This window comes from Haliotis asinina, chromosome 2 (genome assembly GCF_037392515.1).
Source record: "Haliotis asinina isolate JCU_RB_2024 chromosome 2, JCU_Hal_asi_v2, whole genome shotgun sequence".
In the NCBI taxonomy this organism is placed as follows: domain Eukaryota; kingdom Metazoa; phylum Mollusca; class Gastropoda; order Lepetellida; family Haliotidae; genus Haliotis; species Haliotis asinina.
In genome coordinates, this window is record NC_090281.1 from 71,983,324 (window position 1) to 72,004,364 (window position 21,041).

The following is a 21,041-nucleotide window of genomic DNA, read 5'->3' on the forward strand; positions in this document are numbered from 1 at the left end:
GTTATGGAGGCCTAACAGTGGAGTGTCATGATATTTAGTAAGTTTCTAAGATGTGTGCAGAAGAACATTAAGACAAGATTTGTTCATGGCATTAAATGTGTGAGTAGTTCTGGATTGCAAAAGGTCACTAGTATCCAATGCCTGTTGTGTAACTGAAATGGGTAGTTAGTTTAAATAGTTGGATATCATATTTGGTGCAGTCACAACAATTGTAGACATTACTTCTTTTACAATCCTAGCCACTGGTTTGAAAGACCCAGAATGTTTACTGGCAGGGTAATTTAGGGTGTAATGGTCATGTTCAAGATTATTGTATTTCTGTAGTGACTTGTATGTCTGCTTGTCATAGCCTATTTTGTGCTAGTTTTATTGTGCAATCCTCTATCCACAACTCTGATATGGGAGACTAGCTCCAGTCAAACAGTCCTTGGTTTGTCCCCGATTCATTGTAGTAACAAGGACCCTTCCTAATGTCTTTTTGTCTGACAGTGTATTTATTAATCACAAAGTATATCCATAGACCAGCAGTTGTGACATGCTAAAGCATGGCGGAAAAAACAACATATGACTACTGTCCCCCACGTGCTACACACTTAACATACATAAGTAATTATTTTCCTGAATAGTTTGTGAAAAATGATATATTCAATGTGGCTGCTGTTGTGTTTCCCACATAAACATACTACACAAGTACAAAGCACAGGAACACTGTCACAAGGATTACCTATGTAATTTTTCAGTTCACTGCACCTGTGGTTTCAGTGATGTGAAAATGAATACACATCACACACCAAAGTATCAACAGCTCATAATGATCAATTCTGTCTCGTGCAGTCTCAGTTCATGACTGCCAAGTGGGGGAGTGAGTGAGTTCAGTTTTACACCGCTCTCAGCCATACTCCAGTTGTATGATGGCAGTCTTTGAATAATCAAGTCATAATCCAATGATCATTAACATGAGCATTGATCAATGCAAATAGGTTACGATGACAAGCCAAGCAACTCAGCGAGCCTGACCATGGGATCCCATTTAGACACCTCTTAAGACAATCATGGGTTATTGAAGATCAATACTAACTCTTCACAGGTCCATGAATGCCAAGGCTCGCCTTTACCTTACATCTACATATGTCTGTATGACTGTTGATTGAGTGAGTAAGAAGAACTGAGACAGAGTACAGAAATATAACATTTTATTTGGTGGGTCCTCACTGATTCAGCATTTCAGTATGTTAAAGTGTATAAATTCGTATAAACTACACCAAAGTTTAACTTAATATTATATGTACAATATCATAACTATACACATCACATACACATATTTAAAACAGACATTTGAAAGGAATAGAAATTGATATGAAAGGATAAATTACAATGCAATACTCATTTCAGTTCCTTCAATTACACAAAACAACAAGTTGTGCCATAATTATCAGTGTTCAAAATTAAGGGTTTTCCTGGGGTCTGTTCAAACTGTAATTGAATGTTGCTGTTTCATGTACACCTAATGCAGTTGCATGGACCACAAGAGTAGTGATATGTACCTTTCATGCTTATTAAGCATGTCTAGCCCATTAGCATTACCAATTAATAGTTACTAACACAATTCATATTGCACATTTCCTACAGGAACAAATTATTTTCAGCACTAACTCCTGTTTGTTCTGATTCCTTCATCAAATATATTTAAATTTCCAGGATCAATTATTTTTAAAGAGTCAATGCCTCATCAAACTAACAAAGATCATGATGCATATAAATTATATTCCAGATGATGTTTTGGCATGGTGTTGGCTTGGTTAATGCCATTCCTGAGATAATACTAATAGTGTTGATTGTAATGATTATCAGGTGTTGACATTAGTTCCTGAACATGCCATTTAGCGTCTCATACTTGTAGTTCTTGAAGAATGAAGTTTTTGAAGAATGATTATTAGTTCCTGAAGATGCCATTTCCATCCTCATACTTGTAGTTCTTTGGCCATTGTCTGCAAGTCGGGGACATTTGTGACCTCAAAGTCAAGGAGCATCTGGCCAAGTGCTTTCCCCTGAGCATCACTCCGCAAAGATGCAATACCACCGCCACCCAGTGCATTAGTCAGCAGGAAGTTGATACCATGGATACCTGGGGCATCAAACCTGCAACATTATTTCATACACTGGTGACATATTGACATGCAAAGGGAGATAAATAAGTACTGGTTGTCTCACAAAGTGTGGCTCACTAGAAAATGTATTTTCACACATATCATGTAAGAGCTGTATGAAAAGCTCAGTACAGTGTTATAAAAAACCTAGAGTAAAAATTCCAGTTGTGACGCATGTCCAACAATCCATGAGCAATGAAAGTGAAAGCAAGTTACCTTCAGTGGCTCTGTGGATATGGCATGATCAGAAGATCCATGGTTAAAATCCTGGCATGAGAATCAACAAATCAAATGTAAAACTGAGTTTACCTCTTGACTCTGCTACACACAGGTCCTATCCTGTCTGGGAACATGTGAGAGAAATACTGCTCCACGGCTTCTGCTGTCAGTGCTTGTTTGATGTATGGCAAGAACAGAGGATGGCGGGCCACCACTCCTGAAACATCATCATCTTTATGTAAAGAGGATTTGATTGGACATAGAGTAGCACCAACAAAGATATGAAGTCATTACACTCAATTTTATCTGCAAATTCATACATATATTTATTCTTCTCATAAATCATGATTATCTTCATTAAATATAGAATTCTTCAGTTTCAGTAAGTGCAATAATAACACAAACCCAGCTTTGAATTTTGACACCAGAATGTACATGAGTGACAACAGCACTACCACCAATTTCAGTCAAAGTCAAACTTGTTGCCATGGAAACGTCCAAGGGGGTTTATTCAGACCTACAAAACTACCAAAAAGCACCAGTACACCACCAGATCTATCTATATGCCAAGTTTGCTGAAGAAATATTGAATGGTTTTAAAGTTCTGCTCCGGAAAAGATAAATGTACACGCACTGACGCACAGAGTTCATTTTAATATCCACCAGATAAAAATAAGCTTCAGGCTGTCAGGTGGTGCCGAGCTGGTATCTTGAGCATCCAGGCCAGTTAGTTTTATATATAGTCCAACTGAACATTGAATCTTTCAACTTTGAAAAGAATTTTGTTTATTATAGTTAAAGCACGAGGACGCATCCGAGTGCTTTAACGATATATTAGTTCAGGGCGAAAGTGTGCTTTATTACACTATCCATGGTGGTAGAATGAACTGTATTTCTTTTTTAAGATGGCGTATTTAATAATTTCTAAGCCTAATTTCGATTAACCTACGGCTGAAAACAAACAACGGTGCCTGTGACCTAAATTAAGAATCCTCACACAGGGCTAACTGATGCGCTGTTCTTTTGAAATGTCAGACCCCTACGTTAAGACAAACGTTGCTAGAAAATCAAAGGATGAACAGTTTGGTGATGGTTTATGTACAGCTTAAAAATCTTCTCTATATCAGTTTAATTACATCTGTTATTCTCTTAAACCATACAAGGCAATATGACGTCTCATTTCTACAACCAACGAAAGTTTAGATCAATACGTTCAGCAGAAGCTGACTAGTCATGCAACATTCCATGATTGCATTGTGGGAATATAACCATTGCAAACATTACTGTTTTTGAGTCAAACTATGAGACATTTTATCCCTCAGAAAACATAAACGTAATGTTTCCACGAGTGATGTTAGCTGCGTGATGCAACTGCAAACCAAGAAACGGGAAGCAACGAAGCAGTTTACTGTGGGAGGCTGTGCGAAGCAACTGAAATCCATCGTGACGTCGGTTACATTGTGACGTAATGCAAAAAAGTTCGATTATGGCGCAGACCGGAAAGGCACAGTGACGTCAACACATTGTGACGTAATGCAAAAGTGCACATTATCGTCTGATAAAGTATTGTCGGCGCCTTTGATCTTTCACTGAAGCATCTTAGAATATAATACATAACAATGCAGTTGAGATTTCTGAACAAAAGTGTCATTAGTACCAGAATGCTTTATCTGTATTTATGAATTCAATCGTTAAGTTGTTGGTGAATGCCACCAGCAATATTCTACACCATGGGGACAGCCTCCACAGTGTATCTACCTTACACCAATTGATGTTAAAAACTGGTGCTCATTAGTCCCAGTCTGGCGTCCCACATTAATGGGTACAAAAAGGACTAGTTGGCTTAGAGTGAGAATATTGTGTCTGAGTAGGGTATTCATGAGAAACTGTGGCGTGGTATCTCAGTGAGCTAGCACTATAAAGCCAGCTTATGTTGGGCTAATACAAAGAGCCAAAGATACACATACATACACATTGTCATACAAGCAAAATATTGCACCCCATTTCACCACACCTCTATCAGATTGGCATCCTGTAGTGAGTGAGTGAGTGAGTTTAGTATTACGCCGCACTCAGCAATATTACAGCTATATGGCGGCGGTATGTAAATAATCGAGTCTGGACCAGACAATCCAGTGATCAACAACATGAGCATCGATCTGCGCAATTGGGAACCGATGACATGTGTCAACCAAGTCAGCGAGTCTGACCACCCGATCCCGTTAGTCGCCTCTTACGACAAGCTGAGTCACCTTTTATGGCAAGCATGGGTTGCTGAAGGCCTATTCTACCCCGGGACCTTCACGGGTTGGCATCCTGTAACTAAGTGATTCAGATAATCCAGACACTATTATCAGCAACATCACTGGGGTACAGAGACACACAGACAACACATTCAGCCTGACCATCTAATCCGAAAGTCTCTTCTGTTGACCACAACAATCCCAAAGGAACCTTTACCTATGTTCTCTTGTATACAATATACCTATATTGGCATTGTTTCCCTTGTCCCCACTCCTGGTGTAGGCGAGGTCTTCAAGTCTGTAGGAGAACTGTCCTGGAGGTAGTTTGGGCATCTCTTGCTCATCAGCTGAATGAGGTGGGTAGGCGCGTTGGAGGTACTCAGCAGTAGGGACAGTTGGAACCACATAGCTTTCAGCATGCTCCCCGTTCATGCTGATATTGATCTGTTGCACATCAACACATTGAAACTAGAACCTACATAGGATGCAGTAAGCATTGATGCTACTTAACCTTGATCACAAACAGTCAAGAGACTGATAAAATATGCAGAAAATACAGAAACCATACATCTTTATAAAAAATGTATAAGACATTTAAGTACATGCATAAAAAAGAAGACTGTATGTTGCAATGCCAACGAGTGGTTGAGTATGCTGAAGTCACTTTTACCAACATTCAAGCAATAGAAGAGGAAGATGAAGAAGGGTTTTATTTGTATAAAGGCCATACGACCCATAGAACAAGATGGCACAATAGTGATCTTGGTTACCAGTTTCATTAACCAACGCTAACAGGAGCAGAATAAACATGTTCTAAGTACTTGACAAAGTTATTTATGATATTAATGTCTGATGATGTACATATGCTATGGAGGGAATAATAGTATCCATGGACCGTTTTTGGAATGTAATAGGTGGCAGGGAGACACCAAGTATGGGCTTTACAAATAATATTACCCATGTGAATAATCGAACCTGGTTCCTCAGTGTGAAGAATGAACACATTACCCACAATTTTTCCAACACCACCCTCTGAAATCCTAAAGCTATGACTGTTTAGCAACTACAAATATTTTCTCTTTTCTCGGCAATAAAACTGGTTGACAATTCTGCATAACTATTAATGTTAACTGATGGTACTTCTTTCTTTGATAAGTCCCTCATCAACATCAGCCACAGTGAGCTTCAAAAAATATTTTCTGCATGAAATTCGATATTTGATACAACAGATCTGAACAAATAATGAGAGTGAGTTTGGCTTTGCACCGCTTTTAGCAATATTCCAGCAATATCACAGCGGGGGACACCAGAAAATAGGTTTCACCCATTGTACCCATGTATGGAATGAAGCCTGTATCTTCCGTTTGACGAGTGAATGCTTACCACTAGACTATATTACTACCCCACTGAACAAATAAGCACCCTGGACGATGGTACGTTAAAAGTTACATGGGAGTGTTTATAAAGCATGCAGTGTGTCCCAAAATGTGAGTGTAAGTTCACTCACTTACATTAAAGTTGTCCCTTGGATAGAGAAAAGAGAAGAGCTGGAGCACTGGTGATCTGAAAGGAAAGACATTCTGTATTTCAAAATACAGCATTTAAGGATAATATGGTTCCAAAATAAAAAAAAGTCTGCTTGTAAGGACTAATGAAATTCAGATAAGACCAGAGAATTACATCTATCTGATTAGCAAGATGGCAGCTCTGTAGCAGTTCATTTGGGAGATGAATTGAAAATAATTATATTACATTCTAACTGTGGTTAATGTTGTCAATATCTTAATCTGTAAAGGATAACCTAAATTTCATGTAATGTGTCTAAAGTTGAAAGGAAAATCTGTGAAACTTTGTAGGAACTTACACTTTCGGTCGACCACCTGCAATGTTGCACAACCCTGGAGCTGAAAAGGTAAATTTTGCACTGCTTTATACTACTATATTTGGAAGCCAAATTGTGACAAATAATATAAGTAAGATTAGGGTAAAATGAAGCAAGTACTCTTCACTGGCATCACTCCTACCTACCCTGTTCCTGCAGGTGCTCCAGCACTAACACTACCCATCACTTTCCTTCACTATCATCACTATCATCACTCCTACCTACCCATGCCTGTTCCTGCAGGTGCTCCAACACTAACACTACCCATCACTTTCCTTCACTAGCATCACTCCTACCTACCCATGCCTGTTCCTGCAGGTGCTCCAGCACTAACACTACCCATCCCTTTCCTTCACTAGCATCACTCCTACCTATCCATGCCTGTTCCTGCAGGTGCTCCAGCACTAACACTACCCATCCCTTTACTTCAACAGCATCACTCCTACCAACTCATGCCTGTTCCTGCAAAAGCTCTAGCTCTAACATCAACCATCCCTTTTCTTCAACAGCATCACTCCTACCTACTCATGCCTGTTTCTGCAGGTGCTCTAGCTCTAACACCAACCGTCCCTTTTCTTCAACAGCATCACTCCTATCTACCCATGCCTGTTCCTGCAGGTGCTCCAGGACTAACACTAAATCCCTTTCCTTTGCAAGCATCAGTCCTACCTACCCATGCCTGTTCCTGCAGGTGCTACCTCCCTGGTGAAGAAATCCAGTGCCTTTTTCTGTGAGTGATGAACTGCCAGCCACATCACTGCCTCGCGCACATCCTATGAGAGAATCGTGGTCAATCTGGTGACCTCTTACTTCATTGCCACATAAATTTTGCTCATCATCAGTTCTGACTGTAATAAATTATTAGACACCTTCCAAGACAGGAACAATAGACAAGTTTCCAGTGTTTGATCACAATCTACAAAGTCACTGAGCCTCGGACAATGAATGCAACTTTATGTGCAACAACACTTTGTTCATCAGCAATATTCCTCCTAGATTCTTGCAACATTACCAAACTAACTGTAATGATATAAACCCAAAGAGTGGCTCTTACCATATATTAGACATGGCTTCGTTTCCTGGAATAACTGCATTTGAGTTTTTGTTTGCTCCCAGGTTTTACCTTTCACAAGTAAGACCTATTTCCTGGTTTTACATTAAGTAAGTAAGATCTCTTCCCGGGTTTTACTTTTTCCTAACTCTATATCAACATCACCGTTCAAATTCAGATGATCTGTGAGTGTTTGAAATCAACTGAAAAAGACCATCTAAGATCAAATTTAAAGCTCAGATGTTTACTCTTGCCAGAATGGAACTGCATCTGTCAGGTTAGTAAACAGATGCTCTACCTCACGGCCACTGAGCTGTTGAATGTGCTGGTGTTAAATTATCTATTTATAGTTAAGCCTGCTGTCATTACATTGATTCTACTTGTGCTTCAGTTACTGTTATGTAGCTTCATTACATGATAATCTAATCATTGACAATTTTTTACGTATAAATTAGCACTCGTCCTCAGTTATGGCTGGGAAAGTAAGCCTTCAAATACTGGGTGGAGAGAAGTAAGACTGAGAGCACATAGTGCTCGACGTCTTACTTCTCCCCACCCTCCGGTATCCAGTTTTACTGTCCCAACCATAACCTCAGAGTCATGCCTTATCCAACACTCAATCTGCTTCTTGTCACAACTGTCAGCATACCATATATATTTACTTACTTCTCATCACTTGATTGTATCAGTTCTAATTTGCTTAAGGTGCAAGAATTTACAGTGAAACACTGCCTCATGCAATAAACAGGAAGTTCTTATCTATAAAGTCATATTATTTATTACTGACTCACCAATTTCTAGAATGCTGACCCAACAATTTTGACTACACATAATACATTAACAAAGCACCTACTACATACCTACCTAAAGATGCTCAGTGATGCAAAGACAAAGAGATAACATTATTTTAGTGGTTAAACCAAGCTGCCTGTGATGCACCAGAAGGTGTTAACACGTATATCCCACTAGGTACCCATTCGAAACTATTCACCAAGCCTGACTATCCAACACGTCTGCTACCAGTACAACAAGTACAGTTCAAATTCCACAAGAAGTGAGTGAATAAGTTTAGTTTTATGTCACACTCAGCAATATTTGAGCTATATGGTGACAGTCTGCAAACAATTAAGCCTGGACCAGACAATCGAGTGATCAACAGTATGAGAATCGATCTATACAATTGGGATACAACACTAGAGTACCTGAGAAGAAACATTCTATAGGTTAACTTGGCAACACCAATTATAAAGTTACACACTGACCATAACCTGACTGAGCATTTACCTTGGATGATTTTGCTTGTGGGCCATACATATGATCTGTGCTGAACACTTCCATGTTGATTGCGGAGAAGTTCTGTAGCTGGAGTTGACTGAAGATCCGCTGACACCTTGCAACACACACAGACAGATACACAAAGGCTTACATACCCATGGGATGTCTAGTGCTTGTGTGCTCCATCAAATAAGTGGTGAACACATGCATGGACCTCCATAATATCAATGATGGCACTAGGTGCTTGCAACAATCAGATTTTCAGTAACATTAAATATACCTCCCATCATAAGTTCCAACTTAAGTTGTAGAGTAAATATAGCCACTTACTTCAGGCAACTGTTTAATACTGTTCAAAGAAAGGTACTGTCTACACGTGAACAGATGTATTGTAACTCAAATTCATAACACTGAAATGATTATTGGCATGAGTAAAAACATCAGTAAAACTTCGCAAAATCGAAACAAAACTTTACACCAAAACGCAGCTGCTCACATGTTACATATCTGCACATGCCTTTCACCAATTTGATGCATGATACTCATGCAATTCATCTACATAAAGTTTGCAGTTGCTTCCCCTGCGTGCGTGCGTGCGTGCGTGCGTGCGTGCGTGCGTGCGTGCGTGCGTGCGTGCGTGCGTGCGTGCGTGCGTGCGTGCGTGCGTGCGTGCGTGCGTGTGTATGCTTTGGTGTGTGTGTGTGCTTCGGTGGATGTGGGTGGGTGGGATTGCATGCAGTGAGTGTTTAAGTGAATCTAAACTTTTGACTTCATGAGAATTCTATTTCAATAGCTGTGACAAGACATGAGAACTTTCATTTGAAGTTAGTAAATTCTGTGAAAATTTGAATATCAAATACTTTCTAAGCTACATTACATATGGTGCATGCAGCTAGCAATGTAATCACCTCTTGAGTACAGCATTAGCTGTCCTCTCCACCTTTTCTGCTGCTCTGGGACCACCAACAAATACAACTGCAGTTGAGCGGAAGCCGTCCATGTATGTGGCACTCACCTGCAGGAAGGATGGAAATGAAATTTCTGGTTTGGGGGTCTTTAAGGATTAACACACTATTACTTACATCACAATCATCAAGTTGGATTCTCCAACACTTGTTTCATTTCACATCTGTTTAGTTCCTACTTGCAATGTTTATAAACAAACACATGTTCACACATGCCTGCAATGCCTGCATCTGCTTGTGCTGGTCCAGAAATATGTTTTTATGGTTTTACTGCCAGTGCAAGCTCTCTGAGATACCATGCTAACACGACTGAGCAGACTCTAAGCCCACCAGTATCTGGTTTATCCTGAAAAAGTGAAAAGCATCAGGCAGGGTAATGAGAGGTACCATCATTCAACATCTTTTTGGAAAGATGAGGGGCATCAAACCACCAACCTGGTGATCTTTGGATTTATCCAATAGACCACATTGTTGGTCCTTCAGATTTACACATTGCAATGTGTTTACATACATCACAGCTGTGTAACTACAGTTTAAAATATAACCAGCTACAGAGCAGACAAGCATGTGCTCTTTCAATCTACAATTGCTTCCTGCCCTTGCCATACAATAACCATCAGTCAGTCCAAACAAACCTTGAACTCCCCTGAGGGAGGGTTTCCTCTTGCACCACTGACATGGATGGCATTTTCTCCAACCTCATCCAACGTCACATTACTGAAGTCACATACAACATCTGGGAGGAAGTAGTGGGCGGGGTCACCAATCTCATATAGCAGTTGCTCAGCAACTGTTGCCTTGGAAACAATTCCTCCAGTGTTTGGTGGTTTTGTGACCAGGAATTCCCCATCTTCTCCACATTCCACTACAGGGAACCCTATATCATCCCTGAAGCAAAGAAGAAAGGACTGTAACCCACAAACACACCTCCCCACAGGAGCTGGCTTCATGACATTCTACTAAAGGGAATCCTAAATTATCCCTGAAGGAAAGATACTGGAGAAGAGTCTTTTTCCTTTTCTCAATCCAAAATCTACAAAACAAAGCACTGGCTGGGCAAAGTGAATATCACATTCAGTAAAGTTAGCAGAATTGATCAGAACTGATACGAATAACTTTACTTTTCTAAACATTCTGCATCGACAAAGTTACCTATGTACAGAAAGCACATGGCATCATCAGTCATACTGCATTATCACATTGTCCATTGTCCATTCTGTTGTTCAGGTAGAAAAATAGCCCTTGGAACATTCAATTCACAAAAATTCATAAACAACCTGTGATTTCACATTTGAAGATCATTGCTGGCATGGAGTATTTAATCTTGGCTTAGGTTGTGTGTGTCAAATTAACTTTCCATGCATTGAATACCCACAGTTTCATACAAATCAAAAAACATGTGATGTATTTTTTGTGACTGATCAGGCAAGCAATGCCTGTGAGCACCACTCTGTGATGGACACCAACGCTGGACCAAAGAGTCTCATTCATCCAAACCATATTACACAAAGACTATCACTTAACACCAGCAGTGGGATTATTTGACTTGTTGAGGTACTACTGACCAAAACTGCTCTGGACTCCACTGGTGTGCAAGATTTTCTTAATACTGGATCTTAAGCACGAACACTGACTATCAAAGAACGTTTTATTAACATTTCTTTGCAATTGGAAAAGTAAACAATTCATTATCACAGCAAATGAAATTGGCTGCACATTGAAAATGATGAAGAAATACATCCTTAGGCATCAATATTCAAGAGGCAGGAAATCGAACAAAACCAAAATATGTTAAGGCTCAAATCATACCATAATCAAAACATATAAAGATTCACAGACGCTGACATTTTCAAAAGCACAACATAAGACATTGATAGCAGAAGTGAAGTTCTCTCACCAGTTGGGTACAGAATCCCAGTCTGTGAAGATGCCCCCTGTCACTTGCGCTCCACACTCTATCAGGTGACCTGCAAGGCTGACCACACATACTACTTGTATTACTACTATTAACAACTAAATAGTGCTACAAGGATACCGGTTTGTTTACCGATACTATAAATACTTCAGTTCAGCGACCAAGCGAGAGGCTGCGAGTGCTCAAACTCAAAAATCAAACCAAAACACCTCTGGGGTGAACGTTATCCCGCACTCGCAGCCTCTCGCTTGGTTGCTGAATGGAAGTATTTATAGTATCGGTGAACAAGACGGCATGGTTTGAGAGCGAAAAGTCTTGGATGAGCTATGAATTTGACACCCGATCAGGCTTCAACAAAAAACGATTTTAAATTTTGCGCGAATGTAATGAACTTGTTCTGGAAAAGTTACTTACATTCCGCGGACCAATGAGATCACTTGAGAGGCTGTGAGTGCGGGATAACGTTCACCCCAGAGGTGTTTTAGTTTGATTTTCGAGTTTGAGGATGTATTAAAGTTAATAAAATGGGTGTTATGTCGTGGAAATCAGGCATGATGTGTGGGGAAATGTATAATTGAGAGGTACGTGTGCATAGTTTCAAATGTCACCGAATTCTTAGCATACATTTCAGCCTGAAATCGGAACGAGTCAATGTCGGCACGACAATCCAATATGGCAATATGGCAATATCCAATATTCCTTTAAGGTACTACTGCAGAATACTTCAAGTGCTCTAGGAGTTCCTACAGTTAAAAAAAGCCACTGACCTACCTGCCACTTGCCAGCAGATCAAACTGATCCATTTTCCAGCCAAACTGAAACACATGCATCAACATTCTTCATGTTTTCAATTCAATTTCATTCCTGGAAGAGAGGAAGCAAGTAGTAGTATGAAACCTTAACACAGACCATAATTTAATAGAAAGAGACATGTTGCATTGAGAAGCAAAGATTCTTTAATTATCAACAAAAATATCTGTTCACACAAGTCAGTGGTTGGAAAATATGGCATATGCAAAGGCACCATCTTGAACTGTTCAATGTTAAGTTAGCACTTCAGGTAAGCATTCTAGGCAAGAGATTTTGGTTCAGTGCTGCCTTAATCAGTAGTTCAGTGATGTAAGGGCATGTCAACCTTACATGGAATGGAATTAAAAAATGTTGTAAGTCATAGACACTTCGCATTATGATAAAACAGATATAGTGTACATCAACCAAGGAACAATTATGGCAAATTTGGGATTCAAACTCACATAGGATGCTGATGCAGCTAAGGGAGATAACAATGCACATCAGATTGATTCAGTATCCTACCGTATGTACAAGAGGACCTAGCACCAAAGCACTGTCAGCACATCTGCCAGTGATAACCACATCAGCTCCAAGGTCAAGAGCACGAGCAATAGGGCCACTCCTATAAAATGAAAAAAGGACTGTATTCAGTATCTTGTGGCACTACTTCTGTAGCCTAAATTCTACTGAGAAATGCCAGCATCTCTCATTACAGACCACACACATATTTCAATGTCTTCTGCAAATTAGCAAAGACTGAAATGAGACATGACTTCAAGCAGTTTGTAGAAAACTATTTTCACTAAAATATTATACTTATAATCATCTCTGCAATGAACATTTTGCAAAAATAGTTTTCTAATTATTTCATTAAAATTTAATAAAAAGGAACCCAGAAATATTTTTGCTTTTTCAGTTTAAACTAAACCCACAGTAATCTAACCTTGCCAAATATCCTACACTTGTATAAGCATCTCTCATAGAAAGCCATACATTTGGCTCTGTATGCCTTCATCAAATCCTGAAAGATACAACTCCTACACCATTCTGAAAGCATTTTGATAACATTTTAACATGTAAACCTGTAAACATGTAAACTATAGGTCACTCATAACCATTCTAAAATTATATTTCAACCAAAACATGGTACAAGTCAAAGATATCATCAAAATCTGTTTATCCAGAAGCAGAATCTGTTGTTTTTACATTAGGAAGTAGAGTAAGAGATTATCATGATCTTTCTCTTACACCGGCTGCCTGAGTTTGGTTTTATGCCCCTTTTGGCAATATTCGAGCAACACTACAAATGGGCTTCACACGTTGTACCCATGTGGGGATTCAAACCCAGGTATTTGGCATGAGGAGTCAACACTTTAACAACTAGGCTAGCCCACCACCTTTCTCTTTTACAGATAGGACAAAGGTAATAACCACACAAAACTAACCCTAGGTACGCATTCATACTGTGGACAGTCTTAGGCAGTTCCATCCCAGAGTCCATTTCAGTAATTCGAAGTTTCTGTAACTCTGGAAGCTGAAATGGTAAAATATGAGATATGTGACTTGGCATCATTCATAAGTGATGATTTTAAGGATGGGTGGGGTTGGAGTTGGGGTTGGGGTTGGTGGAAGGGTTTCACCCATTTTGTTCTTGGGAGGTATTGAGGTCATCAATTACATTTGTGTGTGTGAGTTGGTGTGTGTGTGGGTGGGGGGATGGAGCTACTCCAGTGGTCATTCTAATAAGCATTCACATCTGTTGTGATGTCAGTACTTTCTAACCGGCACTGCACAGTATCCTGTTTGATCTCAGATTTGATACCCTAAAGGGTACACAAGTGTGAAATACGCATTATGTTGGAAAGTGCACACAAAATCTCCAAATCATCATTAATATCCCGTCATGAGATGAGTAGTATTATTCAGATGCACATACATAATTGAGTATATATTTGTAACAGGAAGTGATGTCAATTGAGACATCCCAGATTTTATTGTTGTCAGGTGAAGGTGTTTTATGTAGTTATAAAATCATGCAAATAAAAAGTATAAACTGCCATTCCTTTCCACAGATGGGTAAGGTTTATTTATTTTCTTAAATATACGATTAAATTTCTCAGTGCATTATTGTGTGAAAGTTGTAACTGAGTGTATTGCAATACATGACTATTTTAATTCAGTTTATGCAACCTGTATGTTAATCCATGTTATACAACATTTTCAAGAATATTTTGATGTTTATACTGATATTATCACATGTTGCAGGATGGGTTTTGTTGGTGGAATCCATGTGGATTCATAACTGATTTGAGAAATAAAATGTCCTCACCCCTACCAGCGTTGGTTGTCATATAAAGAGCTGGTCACATGTTATTAGGCATTAGAGAAGTGGTTGGTTGGATGATTGATTTGTTCTTAAATGCAATGCTTAGCAATATTCCAGTCTGTAAATACTCGAGGCTGCACCAGACTGAATCCAGTGATCAGCAGCATGAGCATCAAACTGCGCATTCTGATTACATGTGTCAACCAGGTCAGCTATCTTGACCACACGATCCGTTAGTTGTCTCTTACTACAATCATGGCCTGCTGAATATCAACTCTAACCCGGATCTTCACTGGTGTTTAGGAAAGAGAAGCCTGTATGGAACATCAACTTCCCATTCAGTGTTCCAATACAAACACCAGCTGTGTAAGCAATGTAACTGCAATAGTGGAACTGAAACTTCACACACATTCTCCCATGTTTACTTCTGTTTCATATTCCTTGCAATAAGGCTTTACAGGCATCAGTTCTACATGGATTCACAAGCTGACCCCTCAAATCATCCATTTATCCTCACAATGTCCTTTGTAAACATTCAGTAGTATGTAATAATTAGGAGTGTCCTCAGGATTCAGAAATATCTATGCCCATGTAAATCTAGGCTTTATTGTATAGTTAGTGAGTTCAGTTTTACCAGGACGTTTATTCCAGCAATATGACGGTGGTCTGTAAATAATCAACCAGACAATCCTGTGATCAACAACATGAGCATCAATCTATGCAACTGCGATATCATGACGTATGTCAAGCAAGTCAGCGAGCCTGACCATCCAATCCTTACAACAAGCATGGGTTGCTGAAGATCAATTCTTACCCATATCTTCACCGGCTCTTTTAATTTTATAGCATACTAAACACTAAATTGGTATCATGTAAACAGGAAATCAGCCTCCAAAACAAAGTACAAACAGCCAATTGGTAGCAAAAGACTCAAAATTTCAAGGGATGTCCATGTAAAGGTTATTCTTCAAGAGAAATTTAAACTTGACACACAATGTTAATAATTTAAAAATTATTGACAGGCAAACAACTAGCAAATTGACATTTCAAGCTTGGCGAGCTTGAAAATACAACTTGCTACAGTCTTGTTTATTTAACCATGCAATTTAACTATCTATTTATACAGCATTCTACTTAAAGTAATTCCAACCTATTTATTAACAGCACCAAGCTAAGCACATAGCACAACAAGCATGCTCAACAGGCGATCATTGCAATTAGCAATCAGTGTCTACGAGGGATGGCATCTGCATGTGTTGATAAGCTGATCGCTTTCAGCCAGTGAGTATCAATAAATCACCAAGCTGTTTTCCTATCTGAATAAACAACCTTGTTATCTGTAAAAACAAACAGTTGTACCAATTTAGCAGGGATTAAGCTAAACAGCCTTTGAGTACAGTGTTTTCCCAGAATACACAAAAGCACAACTTTGAAAAAAATAATTCACATTGTTATAAAGGTAAGTATCTGTTAACACATATGTCACAACCAGATAAAGAAAGATAAAGTATTTTAATACTCACAGGATTTATTTGGGAAAAATGTAGGTTTCTTTTCAGTGTTCAGAAGTATATTACGTGCCTTGCTATAAGATAATTGTTAGCATTTCTAAGAGATCTGAAATTTAAATGTGGGGCGACATGCATGAAATGTGACTTATAATTCTTTCAGCTATGAGATAGTCCTTATAGCCCGTAAATGTAAATATTTTCAAGGAAATTTTATCAGTGTGTCTTTGGGAAGAGGTTTACTCAAAGCTCTGTCACTCTCAGCACATATTGCAATACATGAATCTTTAATGCAGGTATAATGACCAACCAATACAAGAACCTTTAATGCAAGTATAATGACCAACCAATACAAGAATCTTTAATGCAGGTATGATGACCAGCAAATACAAGAATGTAGAAATGCAACACAAGAGATATGTCACAAGGGAGGTAACTCATGTAGGTCATGTGCTGTGTGATTCCAATTACCTGTGACATGAGGTCATCACCATCCACAACAGCAATGTTCAGAGAGATGTCTGCCTTGGTACACACTTCCTGTAATGCTGCAGCACAACCATGGGGATTCACTCCCCCTGCATTGCTGATTATCTTAATGCCTTGAAAACAGACACAAATACATGTACTACCAGTAATAAACAATATCTTATGAGAAAATAAGCATTACTTATGGAGTTATAATTCTACATAGCAATATTCATCCTCCTTGACAGTGAAGAATCAAGTCTGAGCCAGGCAAATCGATCACTGATACTTATGAGCACCATCCAATCATAAAGCCTTCCCACCATCAACAGAACATATACAGAGAGTTAGAAAATGCAGCCCAATGTTATATAAATTCTCAGGAATGCCCTTCATGCTCAGGAACATTTTCCAACTGTCTGATAGCTGTATCTGTTTGATATTATTCTCCATTTGTCATTTATTCCACTGATCATGGAATTCTAAATCAAAACTCGATTCTCCCAGGTTGTTTATTACCTTTTCTCTTAATGTCTTTAATGAAAGGTGCCGTGGATACTTGGACAAAGTCGGGTGCATAGCCAAGGTTCTGTGAACAGACAACAACTTTACAACCATGCTACTCATACCTTCATTGAGTGGCACTTTAGAAGTTAGGAAGTACAATACAGAACAATCTTCGTGCAGAACAACTTCTTTCACTCACTGTTCCACCAGCTGTTCACCTCTCAGAGTAAAGATAGCAAATAGTTACAATGTTAAACAATAGTTTCTTTAATAACTGTTCCTGTGATTGATCACAAAGCGTTAGATTTCAGATCCTGTTGGGTACAGAGGTTTTGGGACCATGTATCTTATTTATGTTTTGTGCACTTATAAATATATCGAGTTATCTAATCATCCATCGTTTTCATCTGAAACACAAGACTATATCTGATACATGCGTACATAACAAAAGTGAAACAAACTGACTCTGAGTTTTGACCAAAGTTTGAGTCATTCAAATTTGAGGAAATGCATTTCTCAGACTGAGTTGAAATCGATAAGAAACTCAAATGTAGAAGACAATTCGAGTTTGATGAACAGAATAATTACGTTGTTAGGGTTTTCATATTTTCAAAAATGCAGCTGAGTTAAAATTTCAGCTGTTTCAAATTGTAAAACTCAGTTTGAAATTTGTGTAAAAACTGAAGTTTGTTTCAAGAAATTTGGGCCAGATGGCTCTATTTTGTGAAACATTATGTTTAGGACTTGAAAATATATCAGAGTTGCATCTATCAGTATATATCATTACAACAATATTTCATGGAAAAGTGAGTGAGTTTTATGTTGCTTTTAGCAATATCTAAACAATATAACAGCAGGGGACACCAGAAATGGGCTTCACAGATTGTATCCATGTGGAGAATCAAACCCTGGCCTTCGGAGTGATAAATGAATGCATTAACCACTAGGCTGCTCCTTCATGGATGAGACAAGGGCAATAATCATACAGTTTGTTGAATATTTATGACATCAATACGGGCATAATAAAATACATGGTTGGAGTAACATTGCACTGCATTATCCCAGCTACTGGAGCCTCTAACTATTGAAGCCTTGTCCCAGCAAACAGTGGTTGATGACACAGTTTACATTCCATTAGTCATAGGTTCTGCTCAAATCTGGGGAATTCATCTTTCCACCTTATTATTTACTGTTTATGTAACTGTTACATACCTACTGACTTTCTAAAGTAAAATACAAGCAGATCTATCAAACTACAGAACACTTAATGACACTGAATCAGGCCATGATATCAGGCATTCTTCATACACTCATGATCATTTAAACATATGGATCCGTATAATGGCTAGCTGTCCACTGAAAAATAAAAGCATCCTATGGGGTTAAGTCCCTCTATGTGAAATATACCCTCCACTATATCTTACTGCACTGCAATATATTTTCATTGCAATCTATACACCATAATGACCTCATACAGAGTATTTATCTGTCTAGTGGAAAATTTTAGTCTTTAAAATTGTCAGGAACCTTTCCTGAATTTGACAACCATTTGGTTTGCAGTGTACTGTGTGATATTCGCATCCTTTCACATACCGGTGCCTTCCTTCTTGCAGCTGTCAGGAGCGACATAGTGATTTCAGACAGGTAGTCAAACACGATGAAATCCACCTCTGCTCCATAGATAAGTTGGGGAGCTGCATTTAAAGGATAACAATTCCTGCATCAGTTTAAGCTCTCTTCCAAAACTATATACCAACTACAGATACAGTAAAAGCACTAAACATGTCGCCTTTGCTTTGATAAACATGGTTTATCATGAATAACAACTGTTTGGAGATCATGTACACATTTAATGTATTCAAGACCAAAGTCTTCATGAACAAAATGGAAAAAAAGTTGAATGCTTTTAATTCTGCCAACACTTTCAAATACACCTTCCCACATGGATTTATATATTATAAAAATTTATATACAAGTCCATTTCTAAAATGGTTTATTTCAGGATTTATTAGCTTTTATCCTACCGAAGGAATGTAACATATGTGAGCATTCTAAAGATGGTTTTGTTCTTCTAGTGAGAAGATCAGAGAGCATTGAGCAATGTCATTTATAAACTTTCAATACCGCACTCTTTTAGTAATTATCATTTTGCAGTCTTTTGAAAATGATGTTTTAAGATTGAGGGAAAAAACAAGAAAAGAACAAGAAGTGTCGCCTCATAAATTGTTCCAAACCCTGTGATTTTACGCAACTGGAAGGGAGATAACTCTAATTGATTTATCGTTTGACATCTGACGTTTGTCCACACTATTCTTTATTACGATTTCACCATGCTCTATATTTGTATCAATGCATATAAATTGACCTTTTTATTCAACATCAAATGATATTTTTCAACATTGAACTTTTATTTGTGTGTACGGGTGTGACACTAAGTTGTAGTGTGAACTTTGGTCTGTCATACCAGCCACTGCCGTATCTCCCCAAAATCCACTGGCGCATCCAATTTTGACACTTTTGCCTTTCCCAAGAAGGCTGTAACAACGCATAGTTGTGTTGACATTCCTTGACAAATGTGCGTGCGCTCTTGTTAAAAGCCTTCGCACACTGCAGGCCCTGTCACAAATCCTGGACGCCGCCATCTTTTAATAAATATTGGAAAATGTGATAGTTTCGTACTTACTAACTATGTAATTAAACTCAGAAACAAAGTGATATTCCAAATTGTTGAAAATCCTAGTCATGAAAAAAGTACTACTTCGGAAAAGAAAAACGAATGTTTGAAACTGTACTCAATTTGTATTTAACGGTATCAGTGTTGAGGTCATCATTTTCAGCTTTGTAAAAGTTGACACACACGCGGCTTCTAAAACGTTTGTAAACATGAAAAAAAAGTGCTATTCACTTGAGTATTAATTTATGCAAATAACATTTAAGCATGTGGCATATGTATTTAAAGATTATTGGTAAGGAGTAGTGGTATGGATGATATCTTCTTTATCTTAGTAACGCTTTCTCGGTGTCTCTAAAAACATGTTTGCGTATGGCAACACTTCCTGGGGATTAACTACCACCCGAACCAGTTGATGCATTCAGTGCAATATCCTTGTTAATTGACAGATTGGTTGGTAATGGACGACAGTCTTCAACCTGTTGACCTGTTAATTAAACTAATTAATTTATGCGCTTTCATTAACCTGTGATTTCTAGACTTGTTTGCTTAAGCACATTGAGTCCAAGCAGACAAAAAATTGAGTTTGAGTTTTCATTCCTTCAGACACCATGTCAACCTGATATTTTGACAAAAATATATTTATATTTGATCTTATATGGAAACGAAATGGCATGATAACAAACAGTAGTCAAAACATTTGAATTATGAATAACTGAAATGGGAAAGGTGAAGGAACAAGTTTTATGGGTGATCAACTTCTTTATTTTCACAATGGCGACGTTTCGGTATGGGTTCTTCTACCGTTTTCAAGCGTAATAAGAATCCACACCGAAACGTCGCCATTGTGAAAATAAAGAAGTCGATCATCCATAAAACTTGTTCCTTCACCTTTAGCTCAGCAACTTCTAAAATGCCCCTGAAACAGTTTACTGAAAAGGGAAACAAACAAACAGTTTCAGTTCTGTTTCTTGAAAAACAAAACTTTTTCAAACAATTTATTTTCACTTTCAGGTTGAGACGATACTTTTTTCTTTCATTTTCCCCCAATATTTGAAAACTAATATTCTGT

The 21,041-nt window shown here is 38.4% G+C and overlaps 1 protein-coding gene across 1 annotated transcript; it reads right to left on the reverse strand.

The window, feature by feature from the left end:
* Positions 1-1,176: 1,176 nt before the first annotated feature.
* LOC137274261 (uncharacterized) lies at positions 1,177-20,000 on the reverse strand. Its single transcript, XM_067807361.1, has 17 exons — positions 19,763-20,000; positions 18,892-18,992; positions 17,311-17,380; positions 16,795-16,925; positions 13,935-14,023; positions 13,012-13,111; positions 12,469-12,512; positions 11,680-11,757; positions 10,418-10,670; positions 9,726-9,832; positions 8,827-8,932; positions 7,165-7,264; positions 6,474-6,513; positions 6,121-6,172; positions 4,852-5,053; positions 2,457-2,583; positions 1,177-2,139 (listed from the first exon to the last, which is right to left on the reverse strand). Exons 1-17 carry the CDS (start codon positions 19,938-19,940, stop codon positions 1,962-1,964), a joined length of 1,956 nt encoding a protein of 651 aa, XP_067663462.1. The 5' UTR covers positions 19,941-20,000; the 3' UTR covers positions 1,177-1,961.
* Positions 20,001-21,041: the final 1,041 nt, after the last annotated feature.

Bases quoted from the DNA above. Each gene is read 5' to 3' on its own strand.
- LOC137274261 (XM_067807361.1), bottom strand. From the start codon at position 19,940: ATGGCGGCGTCCAGGATTTGTGACAGGGCCTGCAGTGTGCGAAGGCTT. The intron at 18,993-19,762 runs GTATGACAGACC...CTTTAAATGCAG, and splicing joins GGGAGATACGGCAGTGGCTG to CTCCCCAACTTATCTATGGA. The intron at 8,933-9,725 runs GTGATTACATTG...GTGTGTTGCAAG, and splicing joins GCTAATGCTGTACTCAAGAG to GTGTCAGCGGATCTTCAGTC.